General features: G+C 37.4%; 1 protein-coding gene across 5 annotated transcripts in view; it reads left to right on the top strand.

The window, feature by feature from the left end:
* PIBF1 (progesterone immunomodulatory binding factor 1) overlaps window positions 1–16,751 on the top strand; it is a 239,588-nt gene that overhangs the window by 107,254 nt on the left and 115,583 nt on the right. For all 5 annotated transcript variants that reach the window (XM_070048728.2, XM_070048727.2, XM_089303617.1 and 2 more), the window contains exon 11: window positions 7,339–7,504. In XM_070048728.2, coding sequence (XP_069904829.2) covers window positions 7,339–7,504 — 166 coding nt within the window. The remainder of the gene's footprint in view (window positions 1–7,338; window positions 7,505–16,751) is intronic.

The following is a 16,751-nucleotide window of genomic DNA, read 5'->3' as shown; positions in this document are numbered from 1 at the left end:
GAGACCCAGAGGAAGCTCTGGCTCCTGGCTTCAGATGATGCAACTCTGGCCATTGCAGCCATCTGGAGAGTGAACCAGCAGATGGAAGACCTTTCTCTCTCTCTCTCTCTCTCTCTCTCTCTCTCTGCTTCTCTGTAACTGCCTTTCAAATAAATAAATAATAAATCTGAAAAAAAAAAAAAAACTTCCATGAGCCTTCCTGGTACTTTATGTTTTTTCTTAAAAATTTATTTTATTTGTCCCTGTATATGGGACAAATACCATATGTTCTCCCTGATCGGTGACAACTGACTGAACACCAGAAAGGAAACCTGTTGAAGTGAAATGGACACTATGAGAAACGGTGACTTGATCAGCATAGCCCTGACTGTTAATGAACAACTTAATATATTATCCCTCTTAGTAGTTTTTTTTTGTCTGTTCTACTTAATATGACTGGTTTAATTCTGTAATTAATACACAGTTATTCTTAAGTGTTGAAATTTAACTGAAATGTGATCCCTGTTAAACATAAGAGTGGGAATAAGAGAGGGAAGAGATGTATAATTTGGGACATGCTCAAGCTGACTTGCCCCAAATGGTAGAGTTAGAAACATACCAGGGGACTCCAATTTAATCCCATCAAGGTGGCATGTACCAATGCCATCTCACTAGTCCAAGTGATCAATTTCAGTTCACAATTGATCATAATGAAAGGACTAAGAGTCAAAGGGAGCACATAAACAAGTCTAGTACCTGCTAATACTAACTGATAGAATAAATAAGGGGGAGAGTGATCCAACATGGGAAGCGAGATACTCAGCAGACTCATAGAATGGTGGATGTCCTAAACAGCACTCTGGCATCAGAATCAGCCCTAAAGGCATTCGGATCTGGCTGAAAAGCCCATGAGAGTATTTCAGGCATGGAAAGCCAAGACACTCTGGGAAAAAAAAAAAAAAAAAAAAACCCTAAATGAAAGATCTCTGTGAGTGAGATCCCAGTGGAAAGAACAGGTCTTCAAAGAAGGAGGTACCTTTCTCTGAAGAGAGGAGAGAACTTCCACTTTGACTATGACCTTGTCTAAACAAGATAAGAGTCAGAGAACTCAAGGGGCTTCCATAGCCTTGGAAACTCATGACTGGTGCATAGGGAGATTACTGATGCCATAAACAGGAGTGTCAATTTGTAAAGTCAACAACAGGAGTCACTGTGCACTTACTCCTCATGTAGGATCTCTGTCCTTAATGTGCTGTACATTGAGACTTAATGCTATAACGAGTACTCAAACAGTATATTTCACTTTGTGTTTCTATGGGGGTGCAAACTGTTGAAATCTTTACTTAATGTATACTAAACTGATCTTCTGTAAAAAAAAAAAAAAAAAAAGAAGAAGAAGAAAAAGAAGAAATTATCAATTCCCAACTTGACTCTCACTGGGATTAAACATGACAATAGGTCTGATCTGATTTCATCATCATTTAAGAAATCATCTATTATTTTTCACTTTATGTTTCTGTGTGGGAGCAAACTGTTGAAATCTTTACTTAATGTATGCTAAACTGATCTTCTGTATATAAAGAGAATCGAAAATGAAAAAAAAATTTATTTTATTTATTTGAAAGGCAGAGTTACAGAGAGAGAAAGAGAGAGAGAGGTTTTCTTTCTTTTTTTTTTTTTTTGGCAGGCAGAGTGGACAGTGAGAGAGAGAGACAGAGAGACGTCTTCCTTTTGCCGTTGGTTCACCCTCCAATGGCTGCCGTGGCGGGCGCACTGCAGCCGGCACACCACACTGATCCGATGGCAAGAGCCAGGTACTTATCCTGGTCTCCCATGGGGTGCAGGGCCCAAGCACTTGGGCCATCCTCCACTGCACTCCCTGGCCACAGCAGAGAGCTGGCCTGGAAGAGGGGCAGCCAGGACACTATCCGGCGCCCCGACCGGGACTAGAACCTGGTGTGCCGGCGCCGCAAGGCGGAGGATTAGCCTAGTGAGCTGCGGCGCCGGCCCGGAGAGGTTTTCTATCCACTGACTTACTCCCCAAATGGTCACAACAGCTGGGGCTGGGTCACGCTGAAGCCACGAGCCAGGAGCCAGGTTTATCCAGGTCTCCCACATGGGTACAGGGGCCCAGACACTTCTGCCATCTTCTGCTACCTTCCCAGGCACATCAGCAGGGAACTGGATCAGAAATGAAGCAGCCAGGACTTGAACAGGCATCTGTATGGGATGCCTGCATTGCAGGCAGCAACCTAATTTGTTATGCCACAATGCCAGCCCCTAGTACTTTAGATCCTGTCACTTGGCTTTGTTCTCTTTGCCAGTAGATCTTGGAACAGACAGGGTCTTAGTGTTTATCTACACGTAGCTGACCTGCTACATACAAACAAATGCTGTGCTTCAACTGCTTCAGTATCTTACTTAAATCTCTAACAGCTCCTAAATTTCATAATGGAAGGACCATGTTCTTTTCCTGGTGATCAGAGGAACCTCACCACTGAATACAATACTTTTTATCTGTTTTGCCTGAGAATGCCTCTCTGCCAAATAAGATTAGATAACTGAGTTCAGAATAAATGTACAATTTATAATATAGTACAAGCCAGGAACATTTTATGGAAAAGATTCAAAAATCACTTGTTTCTCATTGGTTTGAAAACAGATTAAAAAGTAAATAATGGGTTAAATATTGATCTTTCAACTTATTACTCAATGATGACATTGTTGATAGAATTGGAAATAAATCATATATATGCTTGACTTTATAAATAAGAATATAATGAGTAAAACTTTCCTTGTGGTCAGTGTGGAAAGCTGCCTGTATAAATATTGTATGAAAATCTGTTGTTATTTGATGTTTTATCCAGGGCTTTTGTTGAAATAAGTTCTCCCATTTCTGAGAATCCAGTGTCATGTTGATGTCTCTCCTGCAGTTATTTTTCAGCATCATAGAATGTACCGTGCTGCTTGGAGCATTTTTTATGAATTAACTTCTTTGTAGCTCCTAATATAGTCTCTGGTTTCCACCTGATTTTTTCCCCCTTGTACCTCCAGCTCAAAGATTCATCTTGTTGTGAATATTTCTTCAAAGCAAACTGTTCATTCATTCCAGGACTAAATTATTACTTTTTAAGTAGCATGTGATAGTTATATAGGTGGGTCTATGAAAACTAAAAACCCATTCACAAAATAGCATAAACAGAAATGTAGCCAAATTTCCATCCTGGGATTATTAGATAGTTGTTAGGATAGTAGGAGATTCCATTGTACTTTAACTTTATGGGAAATTTGACCTCTTAAGGGTACTATGCTGAATTAGAATGTCAAATATAAAGTTGTTAATGTGTGAAATAATATTGACTTAGTTCAAATACGATGTTCAAATTGAGAGGATGAGATGAGAAGTCTGAGTCAACAAGGCAAAATGTAACAGGTTGTATTAGCAAAACAAATTAAGTGGGAGTTACCTGAAACTGTCAGTTTATGCTCTTGGCACCATTAGTTCCTCACTGCTGGAGCTACTTTCGTAGCTGTAATGTTTGTTCAACATTTTCATAGTTCAGTTTAACAAATTAAAGTTATTAAAACAGCGTAGTGATTTGGGGCAGATTTCTTTCACTGTATAAACAACATGTGAGTGTTTTAGGGTTATCATTTGGTTTTATAGAAGCTTCAATTCATTAAAGGGCATACTCAAGACTTCTACTGAGCACACTCAGATAACAATAATTATTCCCTAGATAGTTCATTGCTTAACTCTTGTTAAATAGTCTATATTCTGAATGTCTAAATATTGTCCACAGTTTAACTTTTTAATATAGCAGTTAATATTAGTGCTAAAAGTAACTTCAGGTGCTATATAATGAATGAGTAATGCCAAGAACTGACTGTTCCTAATTACCTATTTGAAGTTGTCATTGATACCAGAATCTCCCAAATTCTTGAATCCATAAAAAGGCAAACTTTATATTTTGATCTTTGCAAAACAAACTAACTTAAAAGTCATTATCCACATTCTAAATGACTTATCCAGAATTTGTTTTAGTAATGTGGCCTATATGTGTCCCATAAGTTATCATAAAAGAAGATAATGATTTCGGGACCGGCACTGTGTCATACTGGGTAAAAGCTACCACCAGCAGTGCTGGCATCCCATATGGGCGCCGGTTCAAGTCCCAGCTGCTCCACTTCTGATCCAGCTCTCTGCTATAGCCTGAGAAAGCAGTGGAAGATGGCCCAAGTGTTTGCGTCCCTGCACCCACATCAGAGACCCAGAAGAAGCTCCTTGCTTCAGATTGGCACAGCTTGGGCCGTTATGGCCATTTGGGGAGTGAACTGGTGAATGGAAGACCTCTTTCTCTCTCTCTCTCTCTCTCTCTCTCTCTCTCTCTCTGCCTCTCTGTACCTTTGCTTTTCAAATAATAAAATAAATCTTTAAAAAAAAGTTTCATAAAATGATATTTGTAGCAATACAAATACAGATGTTTCTCTTTTTTTGTTTTTGTTTTTTAAATTTTAGCTCCCACATATAAGGGAGAACATGTCCTATTTGTCTTTCTGGGTCCAGCTTATTTCACTCAACATGATATCCTCTAGTTGCACCATTCTACTGCAAATGGTAGAATTTTTTTTTAGCTGAATAACATTCCATTATGTATACTTAAAGCCACATTTTCTTTATCCATTCATCTGATGATGGGCTCCTTGGTTGAGTCCAAATTTTGGCTCTAGTAAGCAGTGCTGCTCTGAACATGGTGGTGCAAGTATCTCTTGGATATATTCTGTTCAAGTCGTTTTGGGTATATACCCAGTAGTGGGATTGCTGTATCATATGGCAAGTCTATTTCTAGTTTTTTAAGAAATCTCCACACTGTTGTCCACAGTGACTACACTAACAATGTATAAGTGTTCCTCTTTCTCCATATCCTCACCAGCGTTTGTTATTCTCTCTGTTTTGGATTTTAGCCATTCTGACAGGGATGAGTTGATATGTCATTGTGATTTTGGTTTGCATTTCCCTGATGACTAGTGATGCTGAGCATTTTTCATATATTTGTTGGTCATGTGTATTTCTTTTGAGAAGTGCCTATTGGAAGTCCTTTTTTCATTTCTCAACTGGAGAACAACAATGTTGTTGTTGAGTTAAGTTGCTAATATATTTGGGATATTAATCCTCTGTCAGGTGGTTTGCAAATATTTTTTCGCATTCTGTTGTCTCTTAACTCTATTGATGGCTTCCTTTGCTGAGCAAAAACTTGTGAATTTGATATAGTCCCATTTGTTTAGTTTTGCTTTTGTTGCCTGCGCTTTGGGGGTCTTGTCCAAGAAGTTGTGCATTACGCCAATGTCTTAGAGTGTTTCCCCTATGTTTTCTTAGTCTCAAGTCTTAAATTTAGGTCTTTGGTCCATCTTGAGTTGATTTTTATATATGTTGTGAGGTATGGATCTGATTTCATTCTTCTACATGTATACATCCAGTTTTGCCAGCACCATTTGTTGACAAGACTATCCTTACTCTACTGGATGGTCTGAACACTTTTGACAGTCACTTTCAAGCCTTGCTATAATACATTGTATAGAACTTCCACTAGTCTGAATGAGATCTACTTTTACCAAAGATAAAAGTGCCAAGAGTGAAACTGTAGCCTGTGATGGATATATAATGCCTCTCTTCTCTGATTATTCTTTGAATGCTGTTATCACTTACAGGAATGAAGTGACTTTTACAAAACATGTTAGGGACCAGTGGTGTGACACAGCAGATTAAGCTACTCCTTGCAATGCTGGCATCCTTATTGGAGTGCCAGTTTGAGTCCCTGCTGCTCCGCTTCTGGTTCAGCTCCCTGCTAATACAGCTAGGAAGGCAGAAGTTTGACCAAAGTCCTTGCTGCTCTGCCACCCATATAGGAGACCTGGATGGAGCTTTAGTCTCCTGGATTCAGCCTGGCCAGATCTGGCTGTTGTAGCCATTTGGCAAGTGAGCCAGCAGATAGAAGATCTCTATGTGTGTGTCTCTATCTCTCACTGTCTCTGTCTCTCTCTCTCTCTCTCACTCTCTCTGTCCCTCTGCTTTTCAAAGGCATAAATAAATCTTTTTTAAAACATTTTATAGTTTATCTTACCTCAAATATTGCTTAATTGAAATAGTGAAAGGACTATTCCTATAGAGTTGAATGTAAAAACCCAACCTGAAATTTACAAGTAGATTGTTTCTGTCAAACAATTTGACACCTCTGAGTCTCGGGCTCCTCATCTACAAACACAGAATTGGGCTATTGGAAGGATTAAATGAGATGCCATGGATAAAACAGACTCTGTTCTCTGCTGCCCTGTCCTGCACATAGCCGGTTTCTTCCCTAGAACACTGCCCGCTCTGTACCTCCTCCTGTGTTAGACATATACTCACACACGCATCTGTATACCAACCCAGTTACAGTCCTTCCTATTCATCCTGGGGATTATCCTATTGAAGCACATACCAGTCTGTTTGGAATTTTCATATTGATGTGTTTGCCTTTCCCAGAAAGCTCAAGTTATTTAAGGGAAAAAAAAAAAACAATATTTTATCTACCAGTACATGCTCATTACTTAGCATTTTGACTAGCTTGATAAATATCTGGATAAATTTAAATAACAGATCTAACATTATCTTGGGGTTCATGGTAGCTCCCTGAAAAGCTGTAATGTATTTGTGTTTTGCTTTCTGTTAGAACACAGTCAATCTAAAGTATCTCCAAATTTACAATATGTGGGCATTTGCATGTTAAGTGAAAATGTTTCTGTCACTAGTTATAACTATGAAATAAAGAAAATGTTCCTTAACTATGTTGTAATGGACTACTTGTAGTTCTAAATTTATCTTCACAATTTGTACATTATATTTTGTTTAATATTAAATATATCTATTTACTAACTTAATTTATTTTGCAAGTATCTCAGGAATTTGAACTTTAATGCTTGCATTTCATGCCATTCTTCTCCATCTGACATTATTTAGATTTAGAATAAAAAAGCTCAATGCTGTAAATTTAAGAAGGCCTATGAAAAATAATCATTTTAAGCAATATAACTAAACTTTGTTCTTTCCATTTTTTATTTTAAATGTCTTACAAATAGCAATGATAAGCAAATACTTTTGAATAGAACAAATGAAAATAAGGAAGAAATGGGGATGTTAATTCTCTGGACTTAACTTCTGTACATATGCACATCTAAATTATTTATAAAAGCTTTGTTAAGTTAAGTGTAATTATGAATTGCATAAATATGGGGATATGGAAGATGTAGAAGTAGGGTTTAGGTTTATATAACCCATTGAGACTGCTTTCTTTGGACTCATAACCCTTCTGCTTCTTTCAGGTACCGAGAACTACAACTTAGTACAGAAAGCAAAGTCACAGAATTTTTCCATCAAAGTAAATTAAAGTCTTTTGAAAGTGAACGCATGCAGCTTCTACAGGAGGAAACTGCAAGAAATCTCACACAGTGTCAATTGGAATGTGAAAAATATCAGAAAAAACTGGAGGTACGTTGTACAGTCTTCAAAATCAGCATAAGGCATGTAAACTCCCTAGGTACAGATTTATATCAAGTTTTACACTGTCCTCCACACACACAAAAAAGGAAATATATATCAGAAATATATATACTGGAAAAAAACTAGAATTGTTAGGAAACAAAAATAGGGAAAGAGCTCATTCACAATAGCAATCAAAATATATAACTACTTAGGATACTTTTAATTAGAACCATGTAGAGTATATATATCAAGAAAACTATAGGGGCCAGTGCTGTGGCACAGTGGGTTAAAGCCCCAGCCTGCAGCACCGTTCGCATTCTGGCTGCTCCTCTTCCGATCCAGCTCTCTGTTATGGCCTAGGAAAGCAGTAGAAGATGACCCAAGTCCTTGGGCCCCTGCACCTGCATGGGAGATATGGAGGAAGCTGCTGGCTCCTGGCTTCGAATCAGCTCAGCTCTGGCCATTGAGGTCATTTGGGGAGTGAACCAGTGGAATGGAAGACTTCCCTCTCTCCCTGGCTCTACCTCTCTCTGTAACTCTGTCTTTCAAAGAAATAATTCTTAAAAAAAAAAAAAAAAAAAAAGAAAAAACTATAGTCCCTCACTGATGTAAATAAGAAGAAACACCATATTTCTAGAAAAGAATATTCAGAATTATACGTAGTTCAGTTTGCATCAAGTAATACTGGATTAGTTCATTTCTAATCAAATGTTAGCATGCATTTCTAATCTAATGGAGTAATTCTGTAGTCCAAGTAGAACAAAAACTAAATAGATAATAGTATTTTTAGGCTGGCGCCGTGGCTCACTAGGCTAATCCTCCACCTAGCGGTGCTGGCACACCGGGTTCTAGTCCCGGTCAGGGCGCCAGATTCTATCCCGGTTGCTCCTCTTCCAGTCTAGCTCTCTGCTGTGGCCCGGGAGTGCAGTGGAGGATGGCCCAAGTCCTTGGGCCCTGCACCCACGTGGGAGACCAGGAGAAGCACTTGGCTCCTGGCTTCGGATCAGCGTGGTGTGTCCGACTCAGCGCGCGGGCCGCAGCGGCCATTGCGGGGTGAACCAACCGAAAAGGAAGACCTTTCTCTCTGTCTCTCTCTCTCACTGTCCACTCTGCCTGTCAAAAAAAAAAAAAAGTAAATACAGAGAAAATTTATCTATGTCAGTTTAGGAATTAATCTGTTCATCTATCAATTAAAGTTAGGAAAGAAATACAGGAATAGTAAAACCTGTGTTCTTAAAAAAGTTCTAAAATACTAAAGGATAACAGAAACAGAAAAGTAATATTCGTATTATATCCTTATTTTAAAAGGTCTCTCATCAGGAAGACATAACTCTTTTCTTCTAGATAAAAAAATTAGAAAAAAAAACAGAATAAATATTTTATAAGAAAAGAAATACAAATTGCTAATAGATGAAAATTAATATTATCCACTGATAGCTAAAGAAATATAAATCTGAACACCCTTTTTACCTTTGCCTACATCTGTGTGTTGTTTTTTAAGTGCTAACAAGAATACCCTTAAATAGAATATGTCATATAATCAAAAAATAAAAGATGGGGCTGGTGCTATAGCACAGCATGTTAAACCCACTCCTGCAATGCCGGCATCCCATTTGATCACTAGTTCGTATCCCAGTTGGTCCACTTCTTTTTTTTTTTTTTTTTTTTTAAGATTTATTTATTTATTTGAAAGTCAGAGTTACGCAGAGGGAGAGAGAGAGGTCTTCCATCCAATGGTTCACTCCCCAACTGGCCGCAACGGCCAGAGCTGCGCTGATCTGAAGCCAGAAGCCAGGAACTTCTTCCAGGTCTCCTACACAGGTGCAGGGTCCCAAGGACTTGGGTCATCTTCTACTGCTTTCCCAGGCCTTAGTAGAGAGCTGGACTGGAAGTGGAGCAGCCAAGGACTTGAACTGGCGCCCATATGGGATGCCAGTGCTTCAAGCAAGGGCGTTAACCCACTGTGCCGCAGTGCTGGCCCCCGGAGTTGATCCACTTCTGATCCAGCTCCCACTAATGCAGCTGGGAAAGCAGCAGAGGATGGCTCAAGTGCTTGGGCCCCTGCCACCCATGGGAAGACCCGGAAGAAGCTCCTGGCTCTTGGCTTTGACCTGGTCCAGCCCCAGTCGTTGCAGCCTTTTGGGGAGTGAACTAGGATATGGGAGATTTCTCTCTCTCTGTAACTCTACCTTTCAAATAAAAAACAAATACATCTTTAAAAATTGAAGAAAAGTAGAACAGTACTTCTGAAGAATAATATGGTAATCTGTGTTAATTGCCTTAAGAAACCTGATCCATTAATTTTAAAGTAATGTTTCCTAAAGTAAAGGAGGTACTATAAAGATTTATATTAATGATGCATATGTCACAGCATTGTTTTATTATAGTAAAAATTAGAAGTAACGTAAAAGTCCAGTAGCAAATAAACAGTTTTCAATGTACATTAAATATTATTTATTTTGCTGTTTCCATGTATCGTATGATTGCATATAATCATATTGCCTATTTTAGATTTGGGTGAAACTAAATATATTGAATGATCTTGACTTGAGGGTTTGTCTTCAGTAAAAATCTTTAGTGTCCATAGAAATAATGATTTGAAGGACATACACCAAAATATTAGAGTTCAATCCTGTATAGTATAATTATTGGTGTTTTTATGTTTGTCATTCTCTCCTCTGAACTATAAATCCCATTATAGCAATGCCTATCCCTTATTTAAAATTCCAGTGTATTCCATATCCTAGCCATGGTCTGGCACATAGTTAAATCAATAGTATTCAGTACTTGGCAACTGAGCATCTGTTAAATGATATGCATTGTAGTGGGCCTGATTGTGCACACAGTTTTTAACAAAAAATTATTCCTATATGCAAGAAATAGTTTTGAACAGGACTTTGAATAGTACTTTCTGGAATGATAGAAATGTTCTATCTGCACTATCCAGTGCAGTAGCCAGTATTTCACACTTGGAATGTGCACAGTCTGTTGAAGAACTAAATTTATTTTAGCTCATCTTAATTAAATTTAACCTAAATTTAATTAGCCACAAGTGGCTAATGGCTGTGGTATTAGACTGCACACTCTGGACATTCAACCAGATAACACACATTCTTACTGTTGGGCAGTGGTGAGAACCGAAAACTTTCTTTTTGGTTTTATCATAGAAGAAAAATTGATACTTTTTTCTGGACAAATAGGAGTTCTCATAGCAGTATTGAACAGTATGTAGGCTTCCGATTCTCTGGTGAACAGAACAAAGATTGGAATCCCAATTAGTCACTGATTTCTAGATAAACTACTCATTTTCTCTGAGCCTCTGTTGCCTCATTTACTAAACAGGAATAATAGTAGTAACTACTTCCTGACAGTGTTATAGAAAGTCTGTGTGGCATATATTAGAGCACTCATTTTTAGCACATATCAGAAATTCTCAAAATATTTTGTTTCAGTGCTAAAGAATTTTGTTTTAGGTAAAGTTAGGTGATATTAGGAAAATGAAAGTATTCTTTCCTAAAAGATAAATATTTGGTAAAAAGATAAATGAAGTTTTTCTTTCCCTTTTCAGATCTCACAATAGTTAGCCAGCTGGTAAAGTCAAACATTTTATACTTCCCCAGTTTTCCTTTCTGTATATGAAAGTTTCTGAAAATGTGTAATTGTAGGTCATTAAACAGACACTGAAAAGCAAAGGAACAAAGCCAACTAGACACCTTTCCCAAGTGAAAATTAATCAGATATTAAAGCATTTTTCCCAAATTATAATGTAAGATTATACAGTAAATATCACAAAATATAATTGTTTGTAATCTAAAACATGTATATTACCTACATGTATACAAAATACCAAGTTTTCTTTTTTTAACTATTTTCATTCAACTGTCCTCTCAAAACTACTTTAAAAGATCTAACATTCTAGGAACTGGCATTGTGGCAAAGTGGATAAAGCTGCTGCCTGTGACGCCAGCATGCCAGATGGGTACCAGTTAGAGTCCCAGCTGCTCCACTTCCTACCCAGCTTCCTGCTAATGCACCTGGGAAAGCAGCAGAAGATGGCCCAAGCACTTGGGCCCCTGTACCAACATGGGAGACCTCTAAGAAGCTCCTGGCTTCTGGCTTTGGTCTGGCCCATCCCTGGCCATTGTAGCCATCTGGGGAATGAAACAGCAGATGAAAGATCTCTCTGTCTCTTCCTCTCTCTCTGTGACTCTGCCTTTCAATAAATAAAATAAATCTTTAAAAATCTAAATTAATCTGTTACTTCTTAAAATAATTTGGCAGTGTATGTTTGTAAAGATATATCTTAACTATGTAAAAAACTTCAGACACAGATTCTTATTGCAGTAGTAGAACAGAGAAGAACTAAAAATTATAAAATACTGTTACTAGAAAAGGGTCACATTAAAATATAAATATTTAAAATTTGTTGCATTTTATATACTAAATTTTCATTTAAATGTTAATATAGATGTATATAATAGAATAGTATCAAATTAATATTTTAAGGCCACACAATGATTTGGAAAATACATTTTATTATCATGTTAAATGAAAATAGCCCTTATACTCTATAAACACTAGATGTTTAAAAATGCCTGGGAGGGGGTGAGATTTTGAAGAAATCTATGGTTAAACTATTAACCATAATGTTATTAGTTGTTATGACTGATTAAGAAATAAGCATGTGTACTTTATTTCTACTGTTTTCTTCATAATAAAGTTAAATTACCTAAGTTCACATAACAGTTAAGTGATTAACTATGATTCAGACTCACATCTGCGCAGTCTAACTTCAAATCCATACTTTTAACCACAATGATATTCAAGTAAATAATGCCTAGAAACTTTAAAAAAAAAAAAGTTCATAGAAAATGTAATTTAAAGTATGAGTTTATTTTGGTCCCAAAAAATTGATAATCCATGCATAGTTATTTCATATATGCATGTTCCATACATTACCCAAAAAAATTCGCACCAAAGAAAAATTTTGCACCAGAATTGCTCAAATTTATTTCCATTTTTCCATGAACTTTTCGAAGTACCCACATTTAACTGTTAGGCCAAGTGCCTTCCTGAGAAGTTCTCTTTTACAGTTAATTTACTGAGAAATATTTTTGTGAAAGATAAAGATTTTGGACTTTCCTGTGACTTTTATGCAGTATTCTCATTGATTATAACTTGGGGATGATTTGTTTAGTTTTTGCTTAAACAAAATCTGCCAAAACATAGGCTTTTTATATTTGTCTCTTTAAAATAGGTATTGACATATGATCTGTATTATCATTATTGAAAAGCTTACATTTCTGACAAGGATCCTAATTAGTGAAACCAAACATCACAATATGAAGGATCTCAGAAAATAAAGCCACAATAGGAAACATAAAAACTGTATTAAATGTGTGTGTGTATTTAAAGACAATAAGCAAAAGTTGTTAGTGATGTCTGCATCTAAAGTAAATCAGTGTTCAACATTTGAAGCCATTTCAAATGCCTTCTTCAGAAAACTGTTGCAGTTGATTTTCCCACGCATTTTCAGCTGAGCTCTGATTTGCAGTTTGTCTTTTGCAAGCCTTGTTTATCATGGTATAAGTTTCCTCATTCCCAGCAAAATGCCTTTCCTTCTTTTCATATTGAATCTCTGTGCTTAAGAATGTTGGGGCTGAGGTAGAATGGATATAAGGGAGAAGCTATTTATGTTGAAAATAGAGGACACTCTTCTGTCTACTTCTGAAGCAAATGTTTCACGGAACAAAACTTTGGGACAATTGAGTGTGTTATATTCAAAACCATTCTATTCTGTTGTCTTCAGTTGGTTGCAAACTGAGCTTTTTCCTGACCTCCCAAAGGTTGGGATTTGCGTTTGAAAACCACTTTGCCATAGACTCATTCACTCCACCTCTATAGAGGCAGGTGACTAGTAATTGTATTATTTTAATAGTCTTACGTGGAGAAAGCACCTTTGTTGAAATGCTACGGTTCTTAAAACTCTGGTTGGCAAAGCTAAGCTCTAGGAGAATTTCTTTACATTTTATGCCTCTTTTAAGCTAAGGCCTTGAGAGCAGTACTGCTCTCTTATTATATTCCCAGTGTCTAGCACAATGCCTCTCTCATGGTGGATACTTGATAAATATTTAATAAATGAATTTTGACTGAGGCTAATGTAGTCACTTCATTTGATTATTTGTCTCTAAGTTCCTTTTTTCTTTTTTTTTTTTTTTAAGTTGAGAGACAGAGATAGTCTCTCAGAGTTCTTATCCACTGGTTCACTCCCCAAATTCCCACAACTGCCAGGACTGGGTCAGACTACATACAGGAGCCAGGAACTCAGCCCAAGTTTCCCATGTGGGTGGCAGGAACCCAGTTAGTTGGGCTAACACCACTGCTTCTCAGGGTGTACATTAGCAAGACTTGGGTTAGGACCTGGAGCCAGGAATGAAACCTAGGCACTCTCATATATGACATGCCCATCTTAACTGTTAGACCAAGTGTCCTCCTGAGAAGTTCTCTTTTACAGTTAATTTACTGAGAAATATTTTTGTGAAAGATAAAGATTTTGGACTTTCCTGTGACTTTTATGCAGTATTCTCATTGATTATAACTTGGGGATGATTTGTTTAGTTTTTGCTTAAACAAAATCTGCCAAAACATAGGCTTTTTATATTTGTCTCTTTAAAATAGGTATTGACATATAATCTGTATTATCATTATTGAAAAGACAGGAACTTCTACTGTGAGAGCTTGACATTTAATAGATTCCTAAAAGCAGTTGACCTATTTTATACCTCTGTGTTTAAACTCAAATGTTCATATATTAGTTCTTCCTAAAGGCTCTTTACTATAATAAGCTTCTGTAAGACCCATAATCGAGTTCTTTGGCTTTTCAGAAACAGTAATAAATTTATTCTTAGAGGCAAATTCATAGGAAAGAAGAATTCTAACAACTGTTGGGAGATACCCTGTCAGAAGTTTCTTGGGACCTGTCCATGACCTGAGAAAAGAATTTAAATTGTTCTCTCTCAGTCTAATACTACTTTTAAAATCTCTACCTAAGAACACTTCATGAAATATCCTATCTTCAATATTTTGAGTGGGAATAGTCATTTAATACTACCTTTACTGATTTTCTCTCTTTTTTAAAAAAGATTTATTTATTTATTTGAAAGTCAGAGTTACACAGAGAGAGAGAAGAGAGGCAAAGAGAGAGAGAAAGAGAAGTCTTCCATCGATAGTTCACTCTCCAGTTGGCCGCAATGGCCGGAGCTGCACCAATCTGAAGCCAGGAGCCAGGAGCCTCCTCCGGGTCTCCCATGCGGATACAGGGGCCCAACGACTTGGGCCATCTTCTACTGCTTTCCAAGGCCATAGCAGAGAGCTGGATTGGAAGTGGAGCAGCCAGGACTTGAACCGACACCTATATGGGATGCTGGCAGCGCTTCAGGCCAAGGCGTTAACCTGCTGTGCCACAGCGCCAGCCCTCTTAAGCAGTATCTTAACAGCTGTGCCAAACACCTGCCCGAGCCACCAGATTCTTAATGAGTTATATTCCAATTTAGTAAAGTCCATTAAAGCCTCAGATTGACTCACTGAACAGTACTTTTTAATAATAAATTATTAAGTTTTTATAAAACACATTCCTAGTCATCAAGAATAAAAAAGAAATAATGCTAAACATATGAGTTTTGTTTTTCTGATCCAATTGGCGACACTAAAAATCATCTTAAAATATTATTCCCATGTTACTGCTTCTCCACCCTCCAGATGATTGTATGGGGATGTTTTGTCTACTTTTAGGGGAAGTTTTATGAAAATTAAAGTAAATTACATGGAATAAATCCAGAAAAAATAAATTATAACTTCTGCTTGTTAAGAACTATAAATAAGTTTTTATTGTCTGTATTTTCTCCTTTTGCAATATCACAGAAATCACACATTTATACACATTTGTTAAGGTGAAATTCATGTCATTAAAGAAAATCACTTGTTTTCAAAAGTACTTAATTACAAGGAATTTAGGATAATTACATCAGTAGAGCTCTATTTCCATGAGATTATTTAATACAAAGTTTCATAATTGCATTTATTGTTACAGTAACGGTATTTTTCAACACTCCATCTAGGCACTTTGCTAAGCATTTTGACTTTATCATTTCATTTAATCCTTCAGCAGTGTTTTAAGATATTACCTAGGATCACAGCTAGTAAGTATCAAAATCATATTGAAAACCAAATATTTCTGGCTCCAAACCAAATTCTTAACCATAATACTTTATTTCCTCGTAGGAAACAGTACTTTCCTTATGCTGTTTAACAAAGCAGGCATAGTTAGTCTAGTTCTAATAAGTAAACTACTAAGCACAAGTCAGTAAACGCTCTAGGTAATTGGAGTGGACTTTAAGCATTAAAACATTCCTTTGTTACTAGAAGCATCTCCAGATTCATTGTTCTGATCATAGAGATCCCCTCAGTGAGATATCACTGAAGGGCAGAGGACTTCGTGCTCTGCACAAAATAACTCATTTCTAAGTTTTCTATATTTTTTCCTTATACATTTTTTTGTCCTTTCTTCCTTTGCGAAGGCATTTTCTTATACTACCCTCAAGCAGTACTTAAGATTTATCTTTTGATTTGCTAATTTGAATTTATGACTATTCAGGAAACCAAAATCTTACTAAAATTATGGAAAACTTAGATTAAATAAGCTGTCACAGAAAATCGAAGGACTCATTACAAGTGTATCATTTTTATGCACATTTCTGTCAGCCTTTCTCAAACAGCTGTGAGTGCCAGATAAATGACCTCCAGGTAAGTATGACATCATTGCCTCTTTTGAATTCTAATAAGCAAATGCTAATCCTACTCCTATACCTACTTCTAAGTTTCAAATGCATTTGTATTCAGTTCATACAATAAAGAAAAGGTCTAAATAATTTTCAGTTAGAAGCAACTGACGAGCCGGCGCCGTGGCTCAATAGGCTAATCCTCCACCTTGCGGCGCCGGCACACCGGGTTCTAGTCCCGGTTGGGGCGCCGGATTCTGTCCCGGTTGCCCCTCTTCCAGGCCAGCTCTCTGCTATGGCCAGGGATGCAGTGGAGGATGGCCCAGGTGCTTGGGCCCTGCACCCCATGGGAGACCAGGAAAAAGCACCTGGATCCTGGCTCCTGCCATCGGATCAGCACGGTGCGCCGGCTGCAGCGGCGGCCATTGGAGGGTGATCCAACGGCAAAGGAAGACCTTTCTCTCTGTCTCTCTCTC

This window comes from Oryctolagus cuniculus, chromosome 9 (assembly GCF_051225735.1).
Source record: "Oryctolagus cuniculus isolate XC-2025 breed Fujian yellow rabbit chromosome 9, ASM5122573v1, whole genome shotgun sequence".
NCBI lineage: Eukaryota > Metazoa > Chordata > Mammalia > Lagomorpha > Leporidae > Oryctolagus > Oryctolagus cuniculus.
This window is presented reverse-complemented; position numbering and strand designations above follow the sequence as displayed.